Source organism: Poeciliopsis prolifica, unplaced genomic scaffold (assembly GCF_027474105.1).
Source record: "Poeciliopsis prolifica strain line A6 unplaced genomic scaffold, Auburn_PproV2 SCAFFOLD160, whole genome shotgun sequence".
NCBI classification, from domain to species: Eukaryota; Metazoa; Chordata; class Actinopteri; order Cyprinodontiformes; family Poeciliidae; genus Poeciliopsis; species Poeciliopsis prolifica.
The window spans coordinates 210,244-233,495 of record NW_026562535.1 but is presented as its reverse complement, the minus strand read 5'-3'; the positions used below and the strand labels follow the sequence as shown (position 1 = coordinate 233,495).

The 23,252-nt window shown below is 59.5% G+C and overlaps 1 protein-coding gene across 1 annotated transcript; it reads right to left on the bottom strand.

Annotated features, from left to right (window-relative positions):
* Window positions 1–16,898: 16,898 nt before the first annotated feature.
* On the bottom strand, window positions 16,899–21,369 carry LOC129356214 (mitochondrial outer membrane protein SLC25A46-like). The gene is given in 11 exon segments (XM_055025814.1): window positions 16,899–17,818; window positions 17,949–17,975; window positions 17,978–18,008; window positions 19,210–19,266; window positions 19,343–19,443; window positions 19,515–19,592; window positions 19,659–19,676; window positions 19,678–19,717; window positions 19,926–19,968; window positions 20,905–21,021; window positions 21,024–21,369. Coding segments are annotated over 11 exon segments (1,224 nt in total). The 5' UTR covers window positions 21,139–21,369; the 3' UTR covers window positions 16,899–17,221.
* Window positions 21,370–23,252: the final 1,883 nt, after the last annotated feature.

Genomic DNA, 23,252 nt, shown 5'->3' with positions numbered 1-23,252 from the left:
ACCCGTCCACCACCCGTCCACCAACCCGTCCACCACTCTGTCCACCAACCCGTCCACCATCCTGTCCACCACCCTGTCCGCCAACCCGTCCACCATCCTGTCCACCATCCCGTCCACCACCCTGTCCGCCAACCCGTCCACCACCTGTCCACCAACCGTCCACCACTCTGTCCACCAACCCGTCCACCACCCTGTCCACCAACCCGTCCACCACTCTGTCCACCAACCCGTCCACACCTGTCCACCACTCTGTCCACCACCCTGTCCGCCAACCCGTCCACCACTGTCCACCCTGTCCGCCAACCCGTCCACCATCCTGTCCACCATCCTGTCCACCACCCTGTCCGCCAACCCGTCCACCATCCTGTCCACCATCCCGTCCACCACCCTGTCCGCCAACCCGTCCACCACCCTGTCCACCAACCCGTCCACCCTGTCCACCACCCTGTCCGCCAACCCGTCCACCACCCGTCCACCAACCCGTCCACCACTCTGTCCACCAACCCGTCCACCAACCAGTCCACCACCCTGTCCACCAACCCGTCCACCACTCTGTCCACCAACCCGTCCACCATTCTGTCCACCAACCCGTCCACCTGTCCACCTGTCCACCAACCCGTCCACCACCCTGTCCTCCAACCCGTCCACCACCCTGTCCACCAACCCGTCCACCACTCTGTCCACCACCCTGTCCACCAACCCGTCCACCACCCTGTCCACCACTCTCCACCATCCGTCCACCACCCCACCAACCGTCCACCACCCTGTCCACCAACCCGTCCACCACTCTGTCCACCACTCTGTCCACCATCCCGTCCACCACCCTGTCCACCAACCCGTCCACCACCCTGTCACACCCTGTCCACCAACCCGTCCACCACCCGTCCACCACCCTGTCCACCAACCCGTCCACCAACCCGTCCACCACCCTGTCCACCGGTCCGTCACCACCCCGTCCACCAACCCGTCCACCACCCTGTCCACCAACCCGTCCACCATTCTGTCCACCAACCCGTCACCACTCTGTCCAACCCGTCCACCACCCTGTCCACCACCCTGTCCGCCAACCCGTCCACCACCCTGTCCACCACCCTGTCCACCAACCCGTCCACCAACCCGTCCACCACCCTGTCCACCGGTCCGTTCACCACCCCGTCCACCAACCCGTCCACCACCCTGTCCACCAACCCGTCCACCATCCTGTCCACCACCCTGTCCACCAACCCGTCCACCATCCTGTCCACCACCCTGTCCACCATCCCGTCCACCATCCTGTCCACCACCCTGTCCACCATCCCGTCCACCAACCCGTCCACCATCCTGTCCGCCAACCCGTCCACCACCCTGTCCCGGTCCGTTCACCACCCCCGTCCACCACCCGTCCACCAACATCCTGTCCGCCAACCCGTCCACCACCCTCCACCGGTCCGTTCACCACCCCGTCCACCAACCCGTCCACCACTCTGTCCACCACCCTCCACCAACCCGTCCACCACCCTGTCCACCAACCCGTCCACCACCTGTCCACCCTGTCCACCAACCCGTCCACCACCCTGTCCACCAACCCGTCCACCACTCTGTCCACCAACCCGTCCACCACTCTGTCCACCACCCTGTCCACCAACCCGTCCACCACCCTGTCCACCAACCGTCCACCACTCTGTCCACCAACCCGTCCACCACCCCTGTCCACCAACCAGTCCACCACCCTGTCCACCACCCTGTCCACCAACCCGTCCACCACTCTGTCCACCACTCTGTCCACCACCCTGTCCACCAACCCGTCCACCACTGTCCACCACCCTGTCCACCAACCCGTCCACCACTCTGTCCACCACTCTGTCCACCAACCCGTCCACCACCCTGTCCACAGACCCGTCCACCACTCTGTCCACCAACCCGTCACCATCCTGTCCACCACTCTGTCCACCACCCTGTCCGCCAACCCGTCCACCCCTGTCCACCACCCGTCGCCAACCCGTCCACCACCCTGTCCACCAACCCGTCCACCACTCTGTCCACCAACCCGTCCACCATCCTGTCCACCACTCTGTCCACCACCCTGTCCGCCAACCCGTCCACCATCCTGTCCGCCAACCCGTCCACCATCCTGTCCACCACCCTGTCCACCATCCCGTCCACCAACCTGTCCACCCCTGTCCGCCAACCCGTCCACCATCCTGTCCACCACGTCCACCAACCCGTCCACCACCCTGTCCACCGGTCCGTTCACCACCCGTCCACCACCCCGTCCACCAACCCGTCCACCATCCTGTCCACCACTCTGTCCACCACCCTGTCCGCCAACCCGTCCACCATCCTGTCCACCACCCTGTCGCCAACCCGTCCACCATCCTGTCCACCACCCTGTCCACCAACCCGTCCACCATCCTGTCCACCACCCTGTCCGCCAACCCGTCCACCATCCTGTCCACCATCCCGTCCACCACCCTGTCCGCCAACCCGTCCACCACCCTGTCCACCAACCCGTCCACCACCCTGTCCACCAACCCGTCCACCATCCTGTCCACCACCCTGTCCACCAACCCGTCCACCACTCTGTCCACCAACCCGTCCACCATCCTGTCCACCACTGTCCACCACCCTGTCCGCCAACCCGTCCACCATCCTGTCCACCACCCTGTCCGCCAACCCGTCCACCACCCTGTCCACCAACCCGTCCACCACCCTGTCCGCCAACCCGTCCACCACCCTGTCCACCAACCCGTCCACCACCCTGTCCACCAACCCGTCCACCACTCTGTCCACCCGTCCACCAACCAGTCCACACCCTGTCCACCAACCGTCCACCACTCTGTCCACCAACCCGTCCACCATTCTGTCCACCAACCCGTCACCACCCGTCCACCACTCTGTCCACCAACCCGTCCACCACCCTGTCCTCCAACCCGTCCACCACCCTGTCCACCAACCCGTCCACCACTTGTCCACCACCGTCCACCAACCCGTCCACCACCCTGTCCACCACTCTGTCCACCATCCCGTCCACCACCCTGTCCACCAACCCGTCCACCACCCTGTCCACCAACCCGTCCACCACCCTGTCCACCAACCCGTCCACCACCCTGTCCACCACTCTGTCCACCACCCTGTCCACCAACCCGTCCACACCCTGTCCACCATCCTGTCCACCACCCTGTCCACCATCCCGTCCACCACCCTGTCCGCCAACCCGTCCACCTGTCCACCACCCTGTCCACCAACCCGTCCAACCCGTCCACCACCCGTCCACCGGTCCGTTCACCACCCCGTCCACCAACCCGTCCACCACCCTGTCCACCAACCCGTCACCATTCTGTCCACCAACCCGTCCACACTCTGTCCAACCCGTCCACCACCCTGTCCACCATCCCGTCCACCACCCTGTCCGCCAACCCGTCCACCACCCTGTCCACCACCCTGTCCACCAACCCGTCCACCAACCCGCCACCTGTCCACCGGTCCGTCACCACCCCGTCCCACCAACCCGTCCACCACTCTGTCCAACCCGTCCACCACCCTGTCCACCACCCTGTCCGCCAACCCGTCCACCATCCTGTCCACCACCCTGTCCACCATCCCGTCCACCATCCTGTCCACCACCCTGTCCACCATCCCGTCCACCATCCTGTCCACCACCCTGTCCGCCAACCCGTCCACCATCCTGTCCACCACCACCACCCGTCCACCACCCGTCCACCAACCCGTCCACCCCTGTCCACCACCGTCACCCCTGTCCACCAACCCGTCCACCACCTGTCACCACCACCAACCCGTCCACCACCCGTCCACCACCCTGTCCACCAACCCGTCCACCACTCTGTCCACCAACCCGTCCACCACTCTGTCCACCACCCTGTCCACCAACCCGTCCACCACCCTGTCCACCAACCCGTCACCACTCTGTCCACCAACCCGTCCACCACCCTGTCCACCAACCAGTCCACCACCTGTCCACCACCCTGTCCACCAACCCGTCCACCACTCTGTCACCACTCTGTCCACCACCCTGTCCACCACCCGTCCACCACTCTGTCCACCACTCTGTCCACCACCCTGTCCACCAACCCGTCCACCTCTGTCCACCACTCTGTCCACCAACCGTCCACCACCCTGTCACCAACCCGTCCACCACTCTGTCCACCAACCCGTCCACCATCCTGTCCACCACTCTGTCCACCACCCTGTCCGCCAACCCGTCCACCATCCTGTCCACCACCCTGTCCACCAACCGTCCACCACTCTGTCCACCAACCCGTCCACCATGTCCACCACTCTGTCCACCACCCTGTCCGCCAACCCGTCCACCATCCTGTCCACCACCCTGTCCACCAACCCGTCCACCATCCTGTCCACCACCCTGTCCACCACCCGTCCACCAACCTGTCCACCACCCTGTCCGCAACCCGTCCACCATCCTGTCCACCACCCGTCCACCAACCCGCCACCAACCCGTCCACCACCTGTCCACCGGTCCGTTCACCACCCCGTCCACCACCCCGTCCACCAACCCGTCCACCACCTGTCCACCACCCTGTCCACCAACCCGTCCACCACCCTGTCCACCAACCCGTCCACCAACCCGTCCACCACCCTGTCCACCACCCGTCCACCACTCTGTCCACCAACCGTCCACCAACCCGTCCACCACCCTGTCCACCAACCAGTCCACCACCCTGTCCACCACCCTGTCCACCACTCTGTCCACCACTCTGTCCACCAACCCGTCCACCACTCTGTCCACCACTCTGTCCACCAACCCGTCCACCATTCTGTCCACCAACCCGTCCACCACTCTGTCCACCAACCCGTCCACCACCCTGTCCACCAACCCGTCCACCACTCTGTCCACCACCCGTCCACCATCCTGTCCACCACTCTGTCCACCACCCTGTCCGCCAACCCGTCCACCATCCTCCACCACCCTGTCCGCCAACCCGTCCACCATCCTGTCCACCACCTGTCCACCAACCCGTCCACCATCCTGTCCACCACCCTGTCCACCACCCTGTCCGCCAACCCGTCCACCACCTGTCCACCACCCTGTCCACCAACCCGTCCACCATGTCCACCACCCTGTCCACCAACCCGTCCACCACCCTGTCCACCAACCCGTCCACCACCCTGTCCACCACCCTGTCCGCCAACCCGTCCACCACCCTGTCCACCAACCCGTCCACCACCCTGTCCACCAACCCGTCCACCACCCGTCCACCACCCTGTCCACCAACCCGTCCACCACTCTGTCCACCAACCGTCCACCAACCCGTCCACCACCCTGTCCACCAACCCGTCCACCACTCTGTCCACCAACCCGTCCACCAACCGTCCACCACCCTCCACCACCCTGTCCACCACCGTCCCCACCAACCCGTCCACCATTCTGTCCACCACCCTGTCGCCAACCCGTCCACCATCCTGTCCACCACCCTGTCCGCCAACCCGTCCACCATCCTGTCCACCACCCTGTCCACCAACCCGTCCACCATCCTGTCCACCACCCTGTCCGCCAACCCGTCCACCATCCTGTCCACCATCCGTCCACCACCCTGTCCACCACCCTGTCCACCACCCGTCCACCACACCCTGTCCACCAACCCGTCCACCAACCCGTCCACCACCCTGTCCACCAACCCGTCCACCACTCGTCCACCAACCCGTCCACCAACCAGTCCACCACCCTGTCCGCCACCCTGTCCACCAACCCGTCCACCACTCTGTCCACCAACCCGTCCACCATTCTGTCCACCAACCCGTCCACCACCCTGTCCACCAACCCGTCCACCACTCTGTCCACCACCTGTCCACCAACCCGTCCACCACCCTGTCCACCACTCTGTCCACCATCCCGTCCACCACCCTGTCCACCCTGTCCACCAACCCGTCCACCACCCTGTCCACCAACCCGTCCACCATCCCGTCCACCGGTCCGTTCACCACCCCGTCCACCAACCCGTCCACCACCCTGTCCACCAACCCGTCCACCACTCTGTCCACCAACCCGTCCACCAACCAGTCCACCACCCTGTCCACCACCCTGTCCACCAACCCGTCCACCACTCTGTCCACCAACCCGTCCACCATTCTGTCCACCAACCCGTCCACCACCCTGTCCACCAACCCGTCCACCACTCTGTCCACCAACCCGTTCACCACCGTCCACCAACCCGTCCACCACCCTGTCCACCAACCCGTCCACCACTCTGTCCACCCAACCCGTCCACCAACCAGTCCACCACCCTGTCCACCAACCCGTCCACCACTCTGTCCACAACCCGTCCACCAATGTCCACCAACCCGTCCACCACCTGTCCACCAACCCGTCCACCACTCTGTCCAACCCGTCCACCACCCTGTCCTCCAACCCGTCCACCACCCTGTCCACCAACCGTCCACCACTCTGTCCACCACCCTGTCCACCAACCCGTCCACCACCCTGTCCACCACTCTGTCCACCATCCCGTCCACCACCCTGTCCACCAACCCGTCCACCACCCTGTCCACCAACCCGTCCACCACCCTGTCCACCAACCCGTCCCCATCCTGTCCACCATCCCGTCCACCACCCTGTCCACCACCCTGTCCACCAACCCGTCCACCACCCTGTCCACCAACCCGTCCACCAACCCGTCCACCACCTGTCCACCACCCTGTCCACCAACCCGTCCACCAACCCGTCCACCACCCTGTCCACCGGTCCGTTCACCACCCCGTCCACCAACCCGTCCACCACCCTGCCACCAACCCGTCCACCATTCTGTCCACCAACCCGTCCACTACTCTGTCCAACCCGTCCACCACCCTGTCCACCATCCCGTCCACCACCCTGTCCGCCAACCCGTCCACCACCCTGTCCACCACCCTGTCCACCAACCCGTCCACCAACCCGTCCACCACCCTGTCCACGGTCCGTTCACCGTCCACCAACCCGTCCACCACCCTGTCCACCAACCCGTCCACCACTCTGTCCAACCCGTCCACCACCCTGTCCACCACCCTGTCCGCCAACCCGTCCACCATCCTGTCCACCACCCTGTCCACCATCCCGTCCACCATCCTGTCCACCACCCTGTCCAATCCCGTCCACCATCCTGTCCACCACCCTGTCCGCCAACCCGTCCACCATCCTGTCCACCGGTCCGTTCACCACCCCGTCCACCACCCCGTCCAACCCGTCCACCACCCTGTCCACACAACCCGTCCACCACCCTGTCCACCAAACCCGTCCACCACCCTGTCCACCACCCTGTCACCAACCCGTCCACCAACCCGTCCACCACCCTGTCCACCAACCCGTCCACCACTCTGTCCACCAACCCGTCCACCACTCTGTCCACCACCCTGTCCACCAACCCGTCCACCACCCTGTTCACCAACCCGTCCACCACTCTGTCCACCAACCCGTCCACCACCCTGTCCACCAACCAGTCCACCACCCTGTCCACACCCTGTCCACCAACCCGTCCACCACTCTGTCCACCACTCTGTCACCACCCTGTCCACCAACCCGTCCACCACTCTGTCCACCACTCTGTCCACCACCCTGTCCACCAACCCGTCCACCACTCTGTCCACCACTCTGTCCACCAACCCGTCCACCACCCTGTCCACCAACCCGTCCACCACTCTGTCCACCAACCCGTCCACCATCCTGTCCACCACTCTGTCCACCACCCTGTCCGCCAACCCGTCCACCATCCTGTCCACCACCCTGTCCACCAACCCGTCCACCACTCTGTCCACCAACCCGTCCACCATCCTGTCCACCACTCTGTCCACCACCCTGTCCGCCAACCCGTCCACCATCCTGTCCACCACCCTGTCCACCAACCCGTCCATCCTGTCCACCACCCTGTCCACCATCCCGTCCACCAACCTGTCCACCACCCTGTCCGCCAACCGTCCACCATCCTGTCCACCACCCCGTCCACCAACCCGTCCACCAACCCGTCCACCACCCTGTCCACCGGTCCGTTCACCACCCCGTCCAACACCCGTCCACCAACCCGTCCACCACTCTGTCCACCACCCTGTCCACCAACCCGTCCACCACCCTGTCCACCAACCCGTCCACCAACCCGTCCACCACCCTGTCCACCAACCCGTCCACCACTCTGTCCACCAACCCGTCCACCAACCCGTCACCACTGTCCACCAACCAGTCCACCACCCTGTCCACCACCCTGTCCACCACTCTGTCCACCACTCTGTCCACCAACCGTCCACCACTCTGTCCACCACTCTGTCCACCAACCCGTCCACCATTCTGTCCACCACCCGTCCACCACTCTGTCCACCAACCCGTCCACCACCCTGTCACCAACCCGTCCACCACTCTGTCCACCAACCCGTCCACCATCCTGTCCACCACTCTGTCCACCACCCTGTCCGCCAACCCGTCCACCATCTGTCCACCACCCTGTCCGCCAACCCGTCCACCATCCTGTCCACCACCCTGTCCACCAACCCGTCCACCATCCTGTCCACCACCCTGTCCACCACCCTGTCCGCCAACCGTCCACCATCCTGTCCACCACCCTGTCCACCAACCCGTCCACCATCCTGTCCACCACCCTGTCCACCAACCCGTCCACCACCCTGTCCACCAACCCGTCCACCACCCTGTCCACACCCTGTCCGCCAACCCGTCCACCACCCTGTCCACCAACCCGTCCACCACCCTGTCCACCAACCCGTCCACCAACCCGTCCACCACCCTGTCCACCAACCCGTCCACCACTCTGTCCACCAACCCGTCCACCAACCCGCACCACCCTGTCCACCAACCCGTCCACCACTCTGTCCACCAACCCGTCCACCAACCAGTCCACCACCCTGTCCACCACCCTGTCCACCAACCCGTCCACCACTCTGTCCACCAACCCGTCCACCATTCTGTCCACCACCCTGTCCGCCAACCCGTCCACCATCCTGTCCACCACCCTGTCCGCCAACCCGTCCACCATCCTGTCCACCACCCTGTCCACCAACCCGTCCACCATCCTGTCCACCACCCTGTCGCCAACCCGTCCACCATCCTGTCCACCATCCCGTCCACCCTGTCCACCACCTGTCCACCAACCCGTCCACCACCCTGTCCACCAACCCGTCCACCAACCCGTCCACCACCCTGTCCACCAACCGTCCACCACTCTGTCCACCAACCCGTCCACCAACCAGTCCACCACCCTGTCACCACCCTGTCCACCAACCCGTCCACCACTCTGTCCACCAACCGTCCACCATTCTGTCCACCAACCCGTCCACCACCTGTCCACCAACCGTCCACCACTCTGTCCACCACCCTGTCCACCAACCCGTCCACCACCCTGTCCACCACTCTGTCCACCATCCGTCCACCACCCTGTCCACCACCCTGTCCACCAACCCGTCCACCACCCTGTCCACCAACCCGTCCACCATCCCGTCCACCGGTCCGTTCACCACCCCGTCCACCAACCCGTCCACCACCTGTCCACCAACCCGTCCACCACTCTGTCCACCAACCCGTCCACCAACCAGTCCACCACCTGTCCACCACCCTGTCCACCAACCCGTCCACCACTCTGTCCACCAACCCGTCCACCATTCTGTCCACCAACCGTCCACCACCCTGTCCACCAACCCGTCCACCACTCTGTCCACCAACCCGTTCACCACCCCGTCCACCAACCCGTCCACCACCCTGTCCACCAACCCGTCCACCACTCTGTCCACCAACCCGTCCACCAACCAGTCCACCACCCTGTCCACCACCCTGTCCACCAACCGTCCACCACTCTGTCCACCAACCCGTCCACCATTCTGTCCACCAACCCGTCCACCACCCTGTCCACCAACCCGTCCACCACTCTGTCCACCAACCCGTCCACCACCCTGTCCACCAACCCGTCCACCACCCTGTCCACCACTCTGTCCACCATCCCGTCCACCAACCCGTCCACCACCCTGTCCACCACCCTGTCCACCAACCCGTCCACCACCCTGTCCACCAACCCGTCCACCACCCTGTCCACCACTCTGTCCACCATCCCGTCCACCACCCTGTCCACCCACCCTGTCCACCATCATGTCCACCACCCTGTCCACCATCCCGTCCACCACCCTGTCCGCCAACCCGTCCACCACCCTGTCCACCACCCTGTCCACCAACCCGTCCACCAACCCGTCCACCACCCTGTCCACTGGTCCGTTCACCACCCTGTCCACCAACCGTCCACCACCCTGTCCACCAACCCGTCCACCACTCTGTCCACCAACCCGTCCACCACCCTGTCCACCAACCAGTCCACCACCCTGTCCACCACCCTGTCCACCAACCCGTCCACCACTCTGTCCACCACCCTGTCCACCAACCCGTCCACCACTCTGTCCACCACTCTGTCCACCACCCTGTCCACCAACCCGTCCACCACTGTCCACCACTCTGTCCACCAACCCGTCCACCACCCTGTCCACCAACCCGTCCACCACTCTGTCCACCAACCCGTCCACCATCCTGTCCACCACTCTGTCCACCACCCTGTCCGCCAACCCGTCCACCATCCTGTCCACCACCCTGTCCACCAACCCGTCCACCACTCTGTCCACCAACCCGTCCACCATCCTGTCCACCACTCTGTCCACCACCCTGTCCGCCAACCCGTCCACCATCCTGTCCACCACCTGTCCACCAACCGTCCACCATCCTGTCCACCACCCTGTCCACCATCCCGTCCACCAACCTGTCCACCACCCTGTCCGCCAACCCGTCCACCATCTGTCCACCACCCCGTCCACCAACCCGTCCACCAACCGTCCACCACCCTGTCCACCGGTCCGTTCACCACCCCGTCCACCACCCCGTCCACCAACCCGTCCACCACTCTGTCCACCACCCTGTCCACCAACCCGTCCACCACCCTGTCCACCAACCCGTCCACCAACCCGTCCACCACCCTGTCCACCAACCGTCCACCACTCTGTCCAACCCGTCCACCAACCCGTCCACCACCCTGTCCACCAACCAGTCCACCACCCTGTCCACCACCCTGTCCACCACTCTGTCCACCACTCTGTCACCAACCCGTCCACCATTCTGTCCACCACTCTGTCACCACCCTGTCCGCCAACCCGTCCACCATCCTGTCCACCACCCTGCCGCCAACCGTCCACCATCCTGTCCACCACCCTGTTCGCCAACCCGTCCACCATCCTGTCCACCATCCCGTCCACCACCCTGTCCGCCAACCCGTCCACCACCCTGTCACCAACCCGTCCACCACCCTGTCCACCAACCCGTCCACCACCCTGTCCACCACCCTGTCCGCCAACCCGTCCACCACCCTGTCCACCAACCCGTCCACCAACCCGTCCACCACCCTGTCCACCAACCCGTCCACCACTCTGTCCACCAACCCGTCCACCAACCAGTCCACCACCCTGTCCACCACCCTGTCCACCAACCCGTCCACCACTCTGTCCACCAACCCGTCCACCACTCTGTCCACCAACCCGTCCACCAACCAGTCCACCACCCTGTCCACCACCCTGTCCACCAAACCCGTCCACCACCCTGTCCACCAACCCGTCCACCACTCTGTCCACCACCCTGTCCACCAACCCGTCCACCACCCTGTCCACCACTCTGTCCACCATCCCGTCCACCACCCTGTCCACCACCCTGTCCACCAACCCGTCCACCACCCTGTCCACCAACCCGTCCACCATCCCGTCCACCACCTGTCCACCAACCCGTCCACCACCCTGTCCACCACCCTGTCCACCATCCCGTCCACCACCCTGTCCGCCAACCCGTCCACCACCCTGTCCACCACCCTGTCCACCAACCCGTCCACCACCCTGTCCACCGGTCCGTTCACCACCCCGTCCACCAACCCGTCCACCACCCTGTCCACCAACCCGTCCACCACTCTGTCCACCAACCCGTCCACCAACCAGTCCACCACCCTGTCCACCACCTGTCCACCAACCCGTCCACCACTCTGTCCACCAACCCGTCACCATTCTGTCCACCAACCCGTCCACCACCCTGTCCACCAACCCGTCCACCACTCTGTCCACCAACCCGTCACCACCCGTCCACCAACCCGTCCACCACCCTGTCCACCAACCCGTCCACCACTCTGTCCACCAACCCGTCCACCAACCAGTCCACCACCCTGTCCACCAACCCGTCCACCACTCTGTCCACCAACCCGTCCACCATTCTGTCCACCAACCCGTCCACCACCCTGTCCACCAACCCGTCCACCACTCTGTCCACCAACCCGTCCACCCTGTCCACCAACCCGTCCACCACCCTGTCCACCAACCCGTCCACCACCCTGTCCACCACCCTGTCCACCAACCCGTCCACCACCCTGTCCACCACTCTGTCCACCATCCCGTCCACCACCCTGTCCACCAACCCGTCCACCACCCTGTCCACCACCCTGTCCACCAACCGTCCACCACCCTGTCCACCAACCCGTCCACCACCCTGTCCACCAACCCGTCCACCACCCTGTCCACCACTCTGTCCACCATCCCGTCCACCACCCTGTCCACCACCCTGTCCACCATCATGTCCACCACCCTGTCCACCATCCCGTCCACCACCCTGTCCGCCAACCCGTCCACCACCCTGTCCACCACCCTGTCCACCAACCCGTCCACCAACCCGTCCACCACCCTGTCCACTGGTCCGTTCACCACCCCGTCCACCAACCCGTCCACCACCCTGTCCACCAACCCGTCCACCATTCTGTCCACCAACCCGTCCACCACTCTGTCCAACCCGTCCACCACCCTGTCCACCAACCCGTCCACCACTCTGTCCACCAACCCGTCCACCACTCTGTCCACCACCCTGTCCACCATCCCGTCCACCACCCTGTCCGCCAACCCGTCCACCACCCTGTCCACCACCCTGTCCACCACCCTGTCCACCAACCCGTCCACCACCCTGTCCACCGGTCTGTTCACCACCCCGTCCACCAACCCGTCCACCACCCTGTCCACCAACCCGTCCACCACTCTGTCCACCAACCCGTCCACCAACCAGTCCACCACCCTGTCCACCACCCTGTCCACCAACCCGTCCACCACTCTGTCCACCAACCCGTCCACCATTCTGTCCACCAACCCGTCCACCACCCTGTCCACCAACCCGTCCACCACTCTGTCCACCAACCCGTTCACCACCCCGTCCACCAACCCGTCCACCACCCTGTCCACCAACCCGTCCACCACTCTGTCCACCAACCCGTCCACCAACCAGTCCACCACCCTGTCCACCAACCCGTCCACCACTCTGTCCACCAACCCGTCCACCACCCTGTCCACCAACCCGTCCACCACTCTGTCCACCAACCCGTCCACCACCCTGTCCACCAACCCGTCCACCACCCTGTCCACCAACCCGTCCACCACCCTGTCCACCACCCTGTCCACCAACCCGTCCACCACCCTGTCCACCACTCTGTCCACCAACCCGTCCACCACCCTGTCCACCGGTCCGTTCACCACCCCGTCCACCAACCCGTCCACCACCCTGTCCACCAACCCGTCCACCACTCTGTCCACCAACCCGTCCACCAACCAGTCCACCACCCTGTCCACCACCCTGTCCACCAACCCGTCCACCACTCTGTCCACCAACCCGTCCACCATTCTGTCCACCAACCCGTCCACCACCCTGTCCACCAACCCGTCCACCACTCTGTCCACCAACCCGTTCACCACCCCGTCCACCAACCCGTCCACCACCCTGTCCACCAACCCGTCCACCACTCTGTCCACCAACCCGTCCACCAACCAGTCCACCACCCTGTCCACCAACCCGTCCACCACTCTGTCCACCAACCCGTCCACCACCCTGTCCACCAACCCGTCCACCACTCTGTCCACCAACCGTCCACCACCCTGTCCACCAACCCGTCCACCACCCTGTCCACCAACCCGTCCACCACCCTGTCCACCACCCTGTCCACCAACCCGTCCACCACCCTGTCCACCACTCTGTCCACCATCCCGTCCACCACCCTGTCCACCAACCCGTCCACCACCCTGTCCACCACCCTGTCCACCAACCCGTCCACCACCCTGTCCACCAACCCGTCCACCACCTGTCCACCAACCCGTCCACCACCCTGTCCACCACTCTGTCCACCATCCCGTCCACCACCCTGTCCACCACCCTGTCCACCATCATGTCCACCACCCTGTCCACCATCCCGTCCACCACCCTGTCCGCCAACCCGTCCACCACCCTGTCCACCACCCTGTCCACCAACCCGTCCACCAACCCGTCCACCACCCTGTCCACCATCCCGTCCACCACCCTGTCCACCAACCCGTCCACCACCCTGTCCACTGGTCCGTTCACCACCCCGTCCACCAACCCGTCCACCACCCTGTCCACCAACCCGTCCACCATTCTGTCCACCAACCCGTCCACCACTCTGTCCAACCCGTCCACCACCCTGTCCACCAACCCGTCACCACTCTGTCCACCAACCCGTCCACCACTCTGTCCACCACCCTGTCCACCATCCCGTCCACCACCCTGTCCGCCAACCCGTCCACCACCCTGTCCACCACCCTGTCCACCAACCCGTCCACCAACCCGTCCACCACCCTGTCCACCGGTCCGTTCACCACCCCGTCCACCAACCCGTCCACCACTCTGTCCACCATCCTGTCCACCACCCTGTCCGCCAACCCGTCCACCATCCTGTCCACCACCCCGTCCACCAACCCGTCCACCAACCCGTCCACCATCCTGTCCGCCAACCCGTCCACCACCCTGTCCCCCGGTCCGTTCACACCCCGTCCACCACTCTGTCCACCACCCTGTCCACCAACCCGTCCACCACCCTGTCCACCAACCCGTCCACCACCCTGTCCACCAACCCGTCCACCAACCCGTCCACCACCCTGTCCACCAACCCGTCCACCACTCTGTCCACCAACCCGTCCACCACTCTGTCCACCACCCTGTCCACCAACCCGTCCACCACTCTGTCCACCAACCCGTCCACCAACCCGTCACCACCCTGTCACCAACCCGTCCACCACTCTGTCCACCAACCCGTCCACCACCCTGTCCACCAACCAGTCCACCACCCTGTCCACCACCCTGTCCACCAACCCGTCCACCACTCTGTCCACCACTCTGTCCACCACCCTGTCCACCAACCCGTCCACCACTCTGTCCACCACTCTGTCCACCAACCCGTCCACCACCCTGTCCACCAACCCGTCCACCATCCTGTCCACCACCCTGTCCGCCAACCCGTCCACCATCCTGTCCGCCAACCCGTCCACCTGTCCACCAACCCGTCCACCACCCTGTCCGCCAACCCGTCCACCACCCTGTCCACCATCCCGTCCACCACCCTGTCCGCAACCCGTCCACCACCCTGTCCACCACCCTGTCCAACCCGTCCACCAACCCGTCCACCACCCTGTCCACCGGTCCGTTCACCACCCTGTCCACCAACCCGTCCACCATTCTGTCCACCAACCCGTCCACCACTCTGTCCAACCCGTCCACCACCCTGTCCACCAACCCGTCCACCACTCTGTCCACCAACCCGTCCACCACTCTGTCCACCACCCTGTCCGCCAACCCGTCCACCACCCTGTCCACCACCCTGTCCACCAACCCGTCCACCAACCCGTCCACCACCCTGTCCACCGGTCCGTTCACCACCCCGTCCACCAACCCGTCCACCAACCCGTCCACCACTCTGTCCAACCCGTCCACCACCCTGTCCACCAACCCGTGCACCACTCTGTCCAACCCGTCCACCAACCCGTCCACCACCCTGTCCACCGGCCTTTCCAAGCAGTAACAGTTTCAATCCAGAGCGCCCCAAACAAACACCGGCAAGATAAGACAGCAGGACGTCCAGAGCTCCAGCTCCAGAAAAATCTTGTGCCTAAAACAGAAAACTCATTAACCGGATTGAGGTAAAGTAAAATCTCATTGCAGGGAGCGGATCAGCAGGTCAGGACAAGATGGAGGCCGTAACAACCGCCAGCCGCAGCCACCAACAGCAGCAGAGCAACGCTGCAGAAATGCACAGCACCAAACACACCACAATCCCAGCCCATTGCTACAAACGGCATGGACAGTCTGATGATCAGATGGAGGACACAAGCCAGTCGGGCAGGACAAAACACAGACACACTGACCTTGTGGCTTCCTGCTCCACTGTAGAGCCTTCAACCAACCAGCACAACAGAGACACCATAAAACTATCAATTTTTATTTATCACCCTACAATGATGACTCAGAAATGGCCCAAATCAGGATGTTTTACTGCTTTTCTACTTATGGAAAGTTTCTGTTTAAATCATGTTTTTGGTGCCTTAAGAAAAAGATATAAACCTTCAGAAATTTCACTAAGACATATTAGCATTCATGGAAAAAAGCTCCCATAACCTTGTATTAAGGCAGAAATGCAGCGGCCGCTGTAAGAAAGGATTCATTCTGCCTCATAACTGCAGGTTACAGTGAGGGAACAAGATTCCCTGGTCCTCCGGGAGTCCCAGAGAACCACAGAAACAAAATGCACTTTTTGTCCATATTTGCAAATTCCATGACTTTCCAGGTTTTTCATGACCAGTATGAACCCTGTATGAAGGGTAACCTGCAGTTCCCTGATGAGCCAGGCCTGACCTCTGACCTTCAGGTAGCAGAAAGCCCTCCATGGTGAACCACCACCATAACAACTAAACGCTATGAAGGAAACCTGGAGGTTCATCCAGCTGCTGATTGGTCGCTTGTCTCAACTGACTCTCTGGGCTCTCCTGATTGGTTGATCAGAGTGATGGCTCCGCCCCCACCCAGTCATTCTTACCCAGAATGCTCTACTGTAAATGTGTAGAAGAAGAGTTTGTTTCACAGGTTAACATCTGACAATTTATTTATTTTCAATTATGAGGAGGAAAATTCAGTATTTATTTGTCAACGAATCACAAATAATTTAATTTGAATCTACATTTTCACAGACAACGTTTCATTTTTTACACTTTTATACACAGAATCTGCTGGGCGGATCGCTTGTTTACATCACGTTTGTTTTCCAGCAGCCAATAGGAAGACAGAATCTAAGTCGATCAGAGGAGAGGATGTGGAAATGATGTAAGCAGTCACCCCATCGACCTTCAGTCTGCAGCTTATCAGCCAATTACCAAAGTCCTGTGGTCATGACGTCTCCATGGCGACGCCTCAGCAGGCCCTGGCGTCCAGCAGCACGACCCTGAGCAGCGTCCTGGCGGCGGCCAGCAGCGCGCCGTGCAGCGAGTACTGCGCCAGCAGCGCGCCGAAGCCGCGGTAGAAGCCGGCGGCGCCTTCCTTCCTCCGGATGGCGTGCAGGCAGTCCGCCAGGCCGTCGTACTGCGTGTTGACCGGCAGCACCAGCGGGCTGCCGCCGCTCCCCGCCACCTCCGCCCCGTCTGTGGCGTCGATGATGGTGCGTGTCCCCTGCAGGCTGAGGCGGTGCAGCGCCGTCTCCAGGGGGAACAGCAGCACGTCCGCCGCCAGAGACCCCGCCCACGCCGCCGCCAGCTCTGGGAAGTAGGCGTCCAGGGGGTCGGACGGGACCGGGCGCCGCTTCCCGCCGCGCTGGTGCAGCCACAGCACCGCCCGCTGGACGGAGGCCGCCACCGCGTAGCGCAGGATGGCGTGGGCGGCCACAGGAAGCAGCAGGTAGCTGAGAGGAAGCAGGCGGCGGCTGTGAGGGGCGCCGACGCCCAGCAGCCGCGTCAGACCCTCACGGACGCAGTCCAGCAGACCAGATGACGACTCGTCCCGGACAATCTCACTCTGGGGACAGAGGTCAGTAGGGGGTCAGAGGTCAGAGGACCGAACAACCCGTTACATTTTGGCCACCCGCTGGTACAGAAACTGAAGCGTTGGTCTCCTGGGTGACGCTTGGGGTCAGGTAAGGACTCACCTGGACGGTCTCGATGAGGCTAGCGCGCAGTAGAACGGTAGCGCCACCACAGCGGTTAGCCTGTGGGACACAGTCGGGTTAGCTCAGTGACACAGTCGGGCTAGTTCAGTGACAGTGAGGTTAGCTCAGTGACACAGTCAGGCTAGCTCAGTGACACAATCAGGCTAGCTCAGTGACACAGTCAGGTTAGCTCAGTGACACAGACAGGCTAGCTCAGTGACACAGTCAGGCTAGCTCAGTGACACAGTGAGGTTAGCTCAGTGACACAGTCAGGCTAGCTCAGTGACACAGTCAAGCTAGCTCAGTGACACACTCAGGCTAGCTCAGTGACACAGTCGGGTCTCAGTGACACAGTCGGGTTAGCTCAGTGACACAGTCGGGTTAGCTCAGTGACACAGTCGGGTTAGCTCAGTGACACAGTCGGGTTAGCTCAGTGACACAGTCGGGTTAGCTCAGTGACCCGACTGTCAGTGAGCTAACCTGTTTGTGTAACCTGTGAGCTAACGCAGTCAGGTTAGCTCAGTGACACAGTCGGGTTAGCTCAGTGACACAGTCAGGTTAGCTCAGTGACACAGACAGGCTAGCTCAGTGACACAGTCGGGTTAGCTCACTGACACAGTCGGGTTAGCTCAGTGACCCGACTGTCAGTGAGCTAACCTGTTTGTGTAACCTGTGAGCTAACGCAGTCGGGTTAGCTCAGTGACACAGTCGGGTTAGCTCAGTGACACAGTCAGGTTAGCTCAGTGACACAGACAGGCTAGCTCAGTGACACAGTCGGGTTAGCTCACTGACACAGTCAGGTTAGCTCAGTGACACAGACAGGCTAGCTCAGTGACATAGTCGGGTTAGCTCAGTGACACAGTCGGGTTAGCTCACTGACCCGACTGTCAGTGAGCTAACCTGTCTGTGTAACCTGTGAGCTAACACAGTCAGGTTAGCTCAGTGACACAGACGACAAATTTCTCAACCAAACACTTCTGAAGCAGGCTGCACCCGGGAAGCGGGCCGGGTCAGAACCGGTACCAGATCTAAACGGAACGCTGACCAATTTGTGTACAGTGAAAGACGAGCTTCTGCGTCTTCAATCAGAGGATCCGTTTACAGACTGCTACAGGACTTCAGTTTCCCTCTGACCGAGATGACCAATCAGGTGCTACGAGCAATTTAATTGGCTGCTGGAGCTCAGTGCGGAGTTAACGACTGGCACCAGTTTAGTACCCCGGTCTGGCCCGGCAGAACCTCCCGACCCGGCAGTACCGACCCTTTGAGCAGCAGGTGTCCGGCCAGCTCCTTCCAGCTCCAGCTGTGAGGAAGCTCCCTGCAGGAGCAGAGGAGCAGAATCAGAACCAGAACCTTAGCAGAACCTCAGCAGCGCTTGGTGGCTGGGCGGTTACCGTGGTAACGGTGTGAACTCGCTGATGACGCCCTCGGCGCCCAGGGTGATGCCGTGGACGATGAAGGTGCTGCCCATGCCCTTCCACAGAGCCTTCAGCCCCTGCAGACAGAGCAAGCCTGTGATTGGTCACATGGTCCCTCTGCCACCAAACAGGAAGCAGATCAGCTCACCTGGGCCTTGGTGATGGCGTACATGACGCCGACGGCGCTGAACGGGGTCAGGTGGTAGCAGTGGCCGTGGTAGTTGACCTGGGACAGACAGCCAATCAGAGCTAAGCACAGACACCATGTGACCTGAGGTGCTGCTGGTCATACCTGGCACTGGCGCCGGAAACACGATGCAGGGATGGGCCAAGACGTTCTCCGTGAACAGACTGCTGACAGAGACACAGAGACACCGGGTCAGCGGTTCCTCAGATCTGGTTCTGATCCACAACGGGTCCGGTAAAATAAGGACTCAATGTTCTGATGGACCTACACAACCACCAGAACCAGAACTTTTGAGCCACCGCAGCTGGTCTATGGACAGGACTCCCACTCTGGACTAAAAACAGAGACCAATGGAAGCAGATGAACTCTGACCTGACCAGTCCGATCCCGAAGCCGGCGAACCGGTTCAGCTGCTCTGAAACACACAGTGGAGAAACCAACATGATGTCATCGCGATGATGTCACAGCTCTCACTGGTTTTCTTGAACATGTTAACTCAAAGACAAATATTAAAATATTACAATAAAAACAAATAAAGAATAATTACTGATATTAAGGGTCTAGAAAGACAAAAGTTAAATAAATATATTTACATTGGTAAAATATAACGATGTGTCAAAAATATATTCAAATACATATGAAGAAAGGTATATTACAACAAATAGAATAATAAAGGTAAAGAAAAGAAAAAAATAACAGGGATCTGAAGTTAAATTTTTGGATCAGAGTTTTTACCAGTTTCTTATTATTAAAGTTAAGTTTTTCAACAGAGGCAATAAATATTTTTAAGAGGGAAGTTTTTCATCCCATTTTATCTTGTGGACATAATATTTTGCTAGGATTATAATAAAATTCACTGCACATATTTCATCTAAAAAATGTTGAATTGTTAAAGATGAGTTAAGTATGTAAATTTGATAACAATATTTTTTCCATTTTTTTCTGAAAGGAGTTTTTGCAAATCCGACCAAAATATTGCAGCGTGAGAACATTCCACAAATAAATGATCAATAATTTCACCTTCACACTAACAACAAGAGCAGCTGTTGCTGCATAATATATATGTAAAATGTTAAATAAAAGTTCTTTGATCCTGTTAGTCATTATATATTCATGAGGCAATAAAAGACGTCAGTCCAAATAATCCCATCCATGTGAACTCATGGAGTGCAGAAAGTTCTGATCGATTATTGCAGTCATTCACCGGTAATCGATTTATCACGATAATATTATCGACCCACTGATGAAGAAAGAGCCTGTCGGACCGTCTGGACAGGCTCTGTCCAGACGGTCGTCGTTCGTCCGTGAACGACGATGCGTTCACGGACCCCCAGCCAGAACACCGACCTACCTGGAGGAACGCCCGCGGCTCGCGGAGCCTCCCAGCCGCAGCCCGGCTCGGCCTCCTCGTACAGCGGCGTCCGCTCGCCGGGGTGGAGGTTCCGGCTGCCCGGGATGTCCGGCGGCTGGTGACCCACTGGTGCTGCTGCGGCTCCCCGGAGACCCCGCTGACCGGGTATCCGGCTCCGTACTGGTCGCTCCGGAACCCGTAGCCGTCGAAGCTGTCCGGCCTTCTGGAGGCCATGAGGAACCAGGACCGAGAGAGAACCGCGGATCAGCGCAGAGGCGGGCATGGACCGGAACCGAGAGCCGGGGGGGAGATGGACTCAAACCGAAGGAGAACCTGAACGACCTGATGGACCGAACCGAGCTGACCCACAGCAAAACACACTCCTGCCACCGGAAACACTCGCTGCCGTTGCACTTCCGGCAGCAGGAGGACCGAGGGATCGGTGCTGCCACCTGCTGTCCGGCAGAGGGACCGAGTGAGGCGTGGGCTTTTTTCAACTTCCGCGTTCGCGGAAAAACGGCTCAATTGTTTTCCGATGTGTTGAAAACGGTACTTTGCGGCGGGTTTCTGCAGGGCTTTTCCAAGGTAACAGTTAATAGTGAACATCGATCAGAAGCCCCAACAATAAGCTGGAGAAAAGTTTTAAGATGTTCGCCTCATTTTGCATTCACAGATACGAAGGAGATTTACTTTCTTTAAACTTTGTGGCTAACATTAGCTTTAGCTTATTGTGGCTAATATTAGCTTTAACTTATTGTGGCTAATATTAGCTTTAGCTTATTGTGGCTAATATTAGCTTTAGCTTATTGTGGCTAATGTTAGCTTTAGCTTATTGTGGCTAATATTAGCTTTAGCTCATTGTGGCTAATATAGCTTAGCTCATTGTGGCTAATATTAGCTTTAACTTATGTGGCTAATATTAGCTTTAGCTTATTGTGGCTAATATTAGCTTTAGCTTATTGTGGCTAATGTTAGCTTTAGCTTATTGTGGCTAATATTAGCTTTAGCTCATTGTGGCTAATATTAGTTTTAGCTTATTGTGGCTAACATTAGCTTTAGCTTATTGTGGCTAATATTAGCTTTAGCTTATTGTGGCTAATATTAGCTTTAGCTTATTGTGGCTAACATTGGTTTTAGCTCATTGTGGCTAACATTAGCTTTAGCTTATGCTAGTAGACAATATTCTCTGACATTTTTCTTGTAAAAATCTGCTATTTAAGTATCTAAACATTTCTCTGCCATTCTAATGGACAATGTTTGTACCTTATTCTCAAGTATATTACGTGTTTATTCTTTTATAGCAGTCATAGTAACTGAAAGCGGAAAAAGCCACATTTGCGCATGAGGTTGTGACGGCAGGTGCAAAGAGCCCGTTCTGACCATATGGTTCCGACCATGTGGAGAAGAACTTGCTGCAGCTACAGGGAGGGGAGGGACGGACCGCTGGTCTCTTACTCTATTTGGAAATGGGACCATTGCACTCAGGAAGTGAAGGGGCGCTATTTCCTATATTATTTATTGTCTCTGTTTTATTTTCTTTTGAAATCTCACATATTTTCACCGTTATGAAGGATTTTCACTCAGCATGAATTTGATCTTCTCTTTTTATTCAGTGCAGCTCGGTTTTAACACATTCTGTAACTTCCTGTGTTCTTCTAAATCTGCTCCTGAGTTGCATCTTTTGGGCCTGACACTGCCTCTAGTGGCGTAGGGAGGTAACGCAACTACTATTAAATCAGAATAGCACCAAGTCTGTATTATTTATTGTTAATTTAGGCATTTTTAACACTGTAAAAGATAAAACACCACATATTTTCATTTCCTTGAAATATAGAGCTAATTAAATGACATAATACTTTCATACATTATGAATAATATCTACATATCTCCATCAATTATACAAGGAACAAAAGAAATAAGGAGACATAAAAAACAACATGATCAATTATAATAAAATACCATTTGCAATGTATTGATGATCAATAAGCTGGAGAAAAGCTTAACAATCGGGTTGTTAAACAAATACAAGCAAAAATTCACATTTTTATTTTTACGCTGCCATGTATATTATTCTGAGAGACTTTTTGTTGGAAAAGTCTCATATATAGGAACAAATAAGATGAAACTATTTAGTTTATCAACATGGAAATTTTCCTTGCACTCTAAAACAATAAATCCTATTCATAGAATCACATTATCAATAATTTGTGAATAGAGTAAAACACTCAGCAAGCTGCAGGTAAATGTTATCATTTAGCTGGTAAAGAATAATTATTGCCCTGTCAATAAATGATTTCCAATAGATTGTTATTACCAGAGGAAAACAGAGACGGCTTCATGAGGTCAGA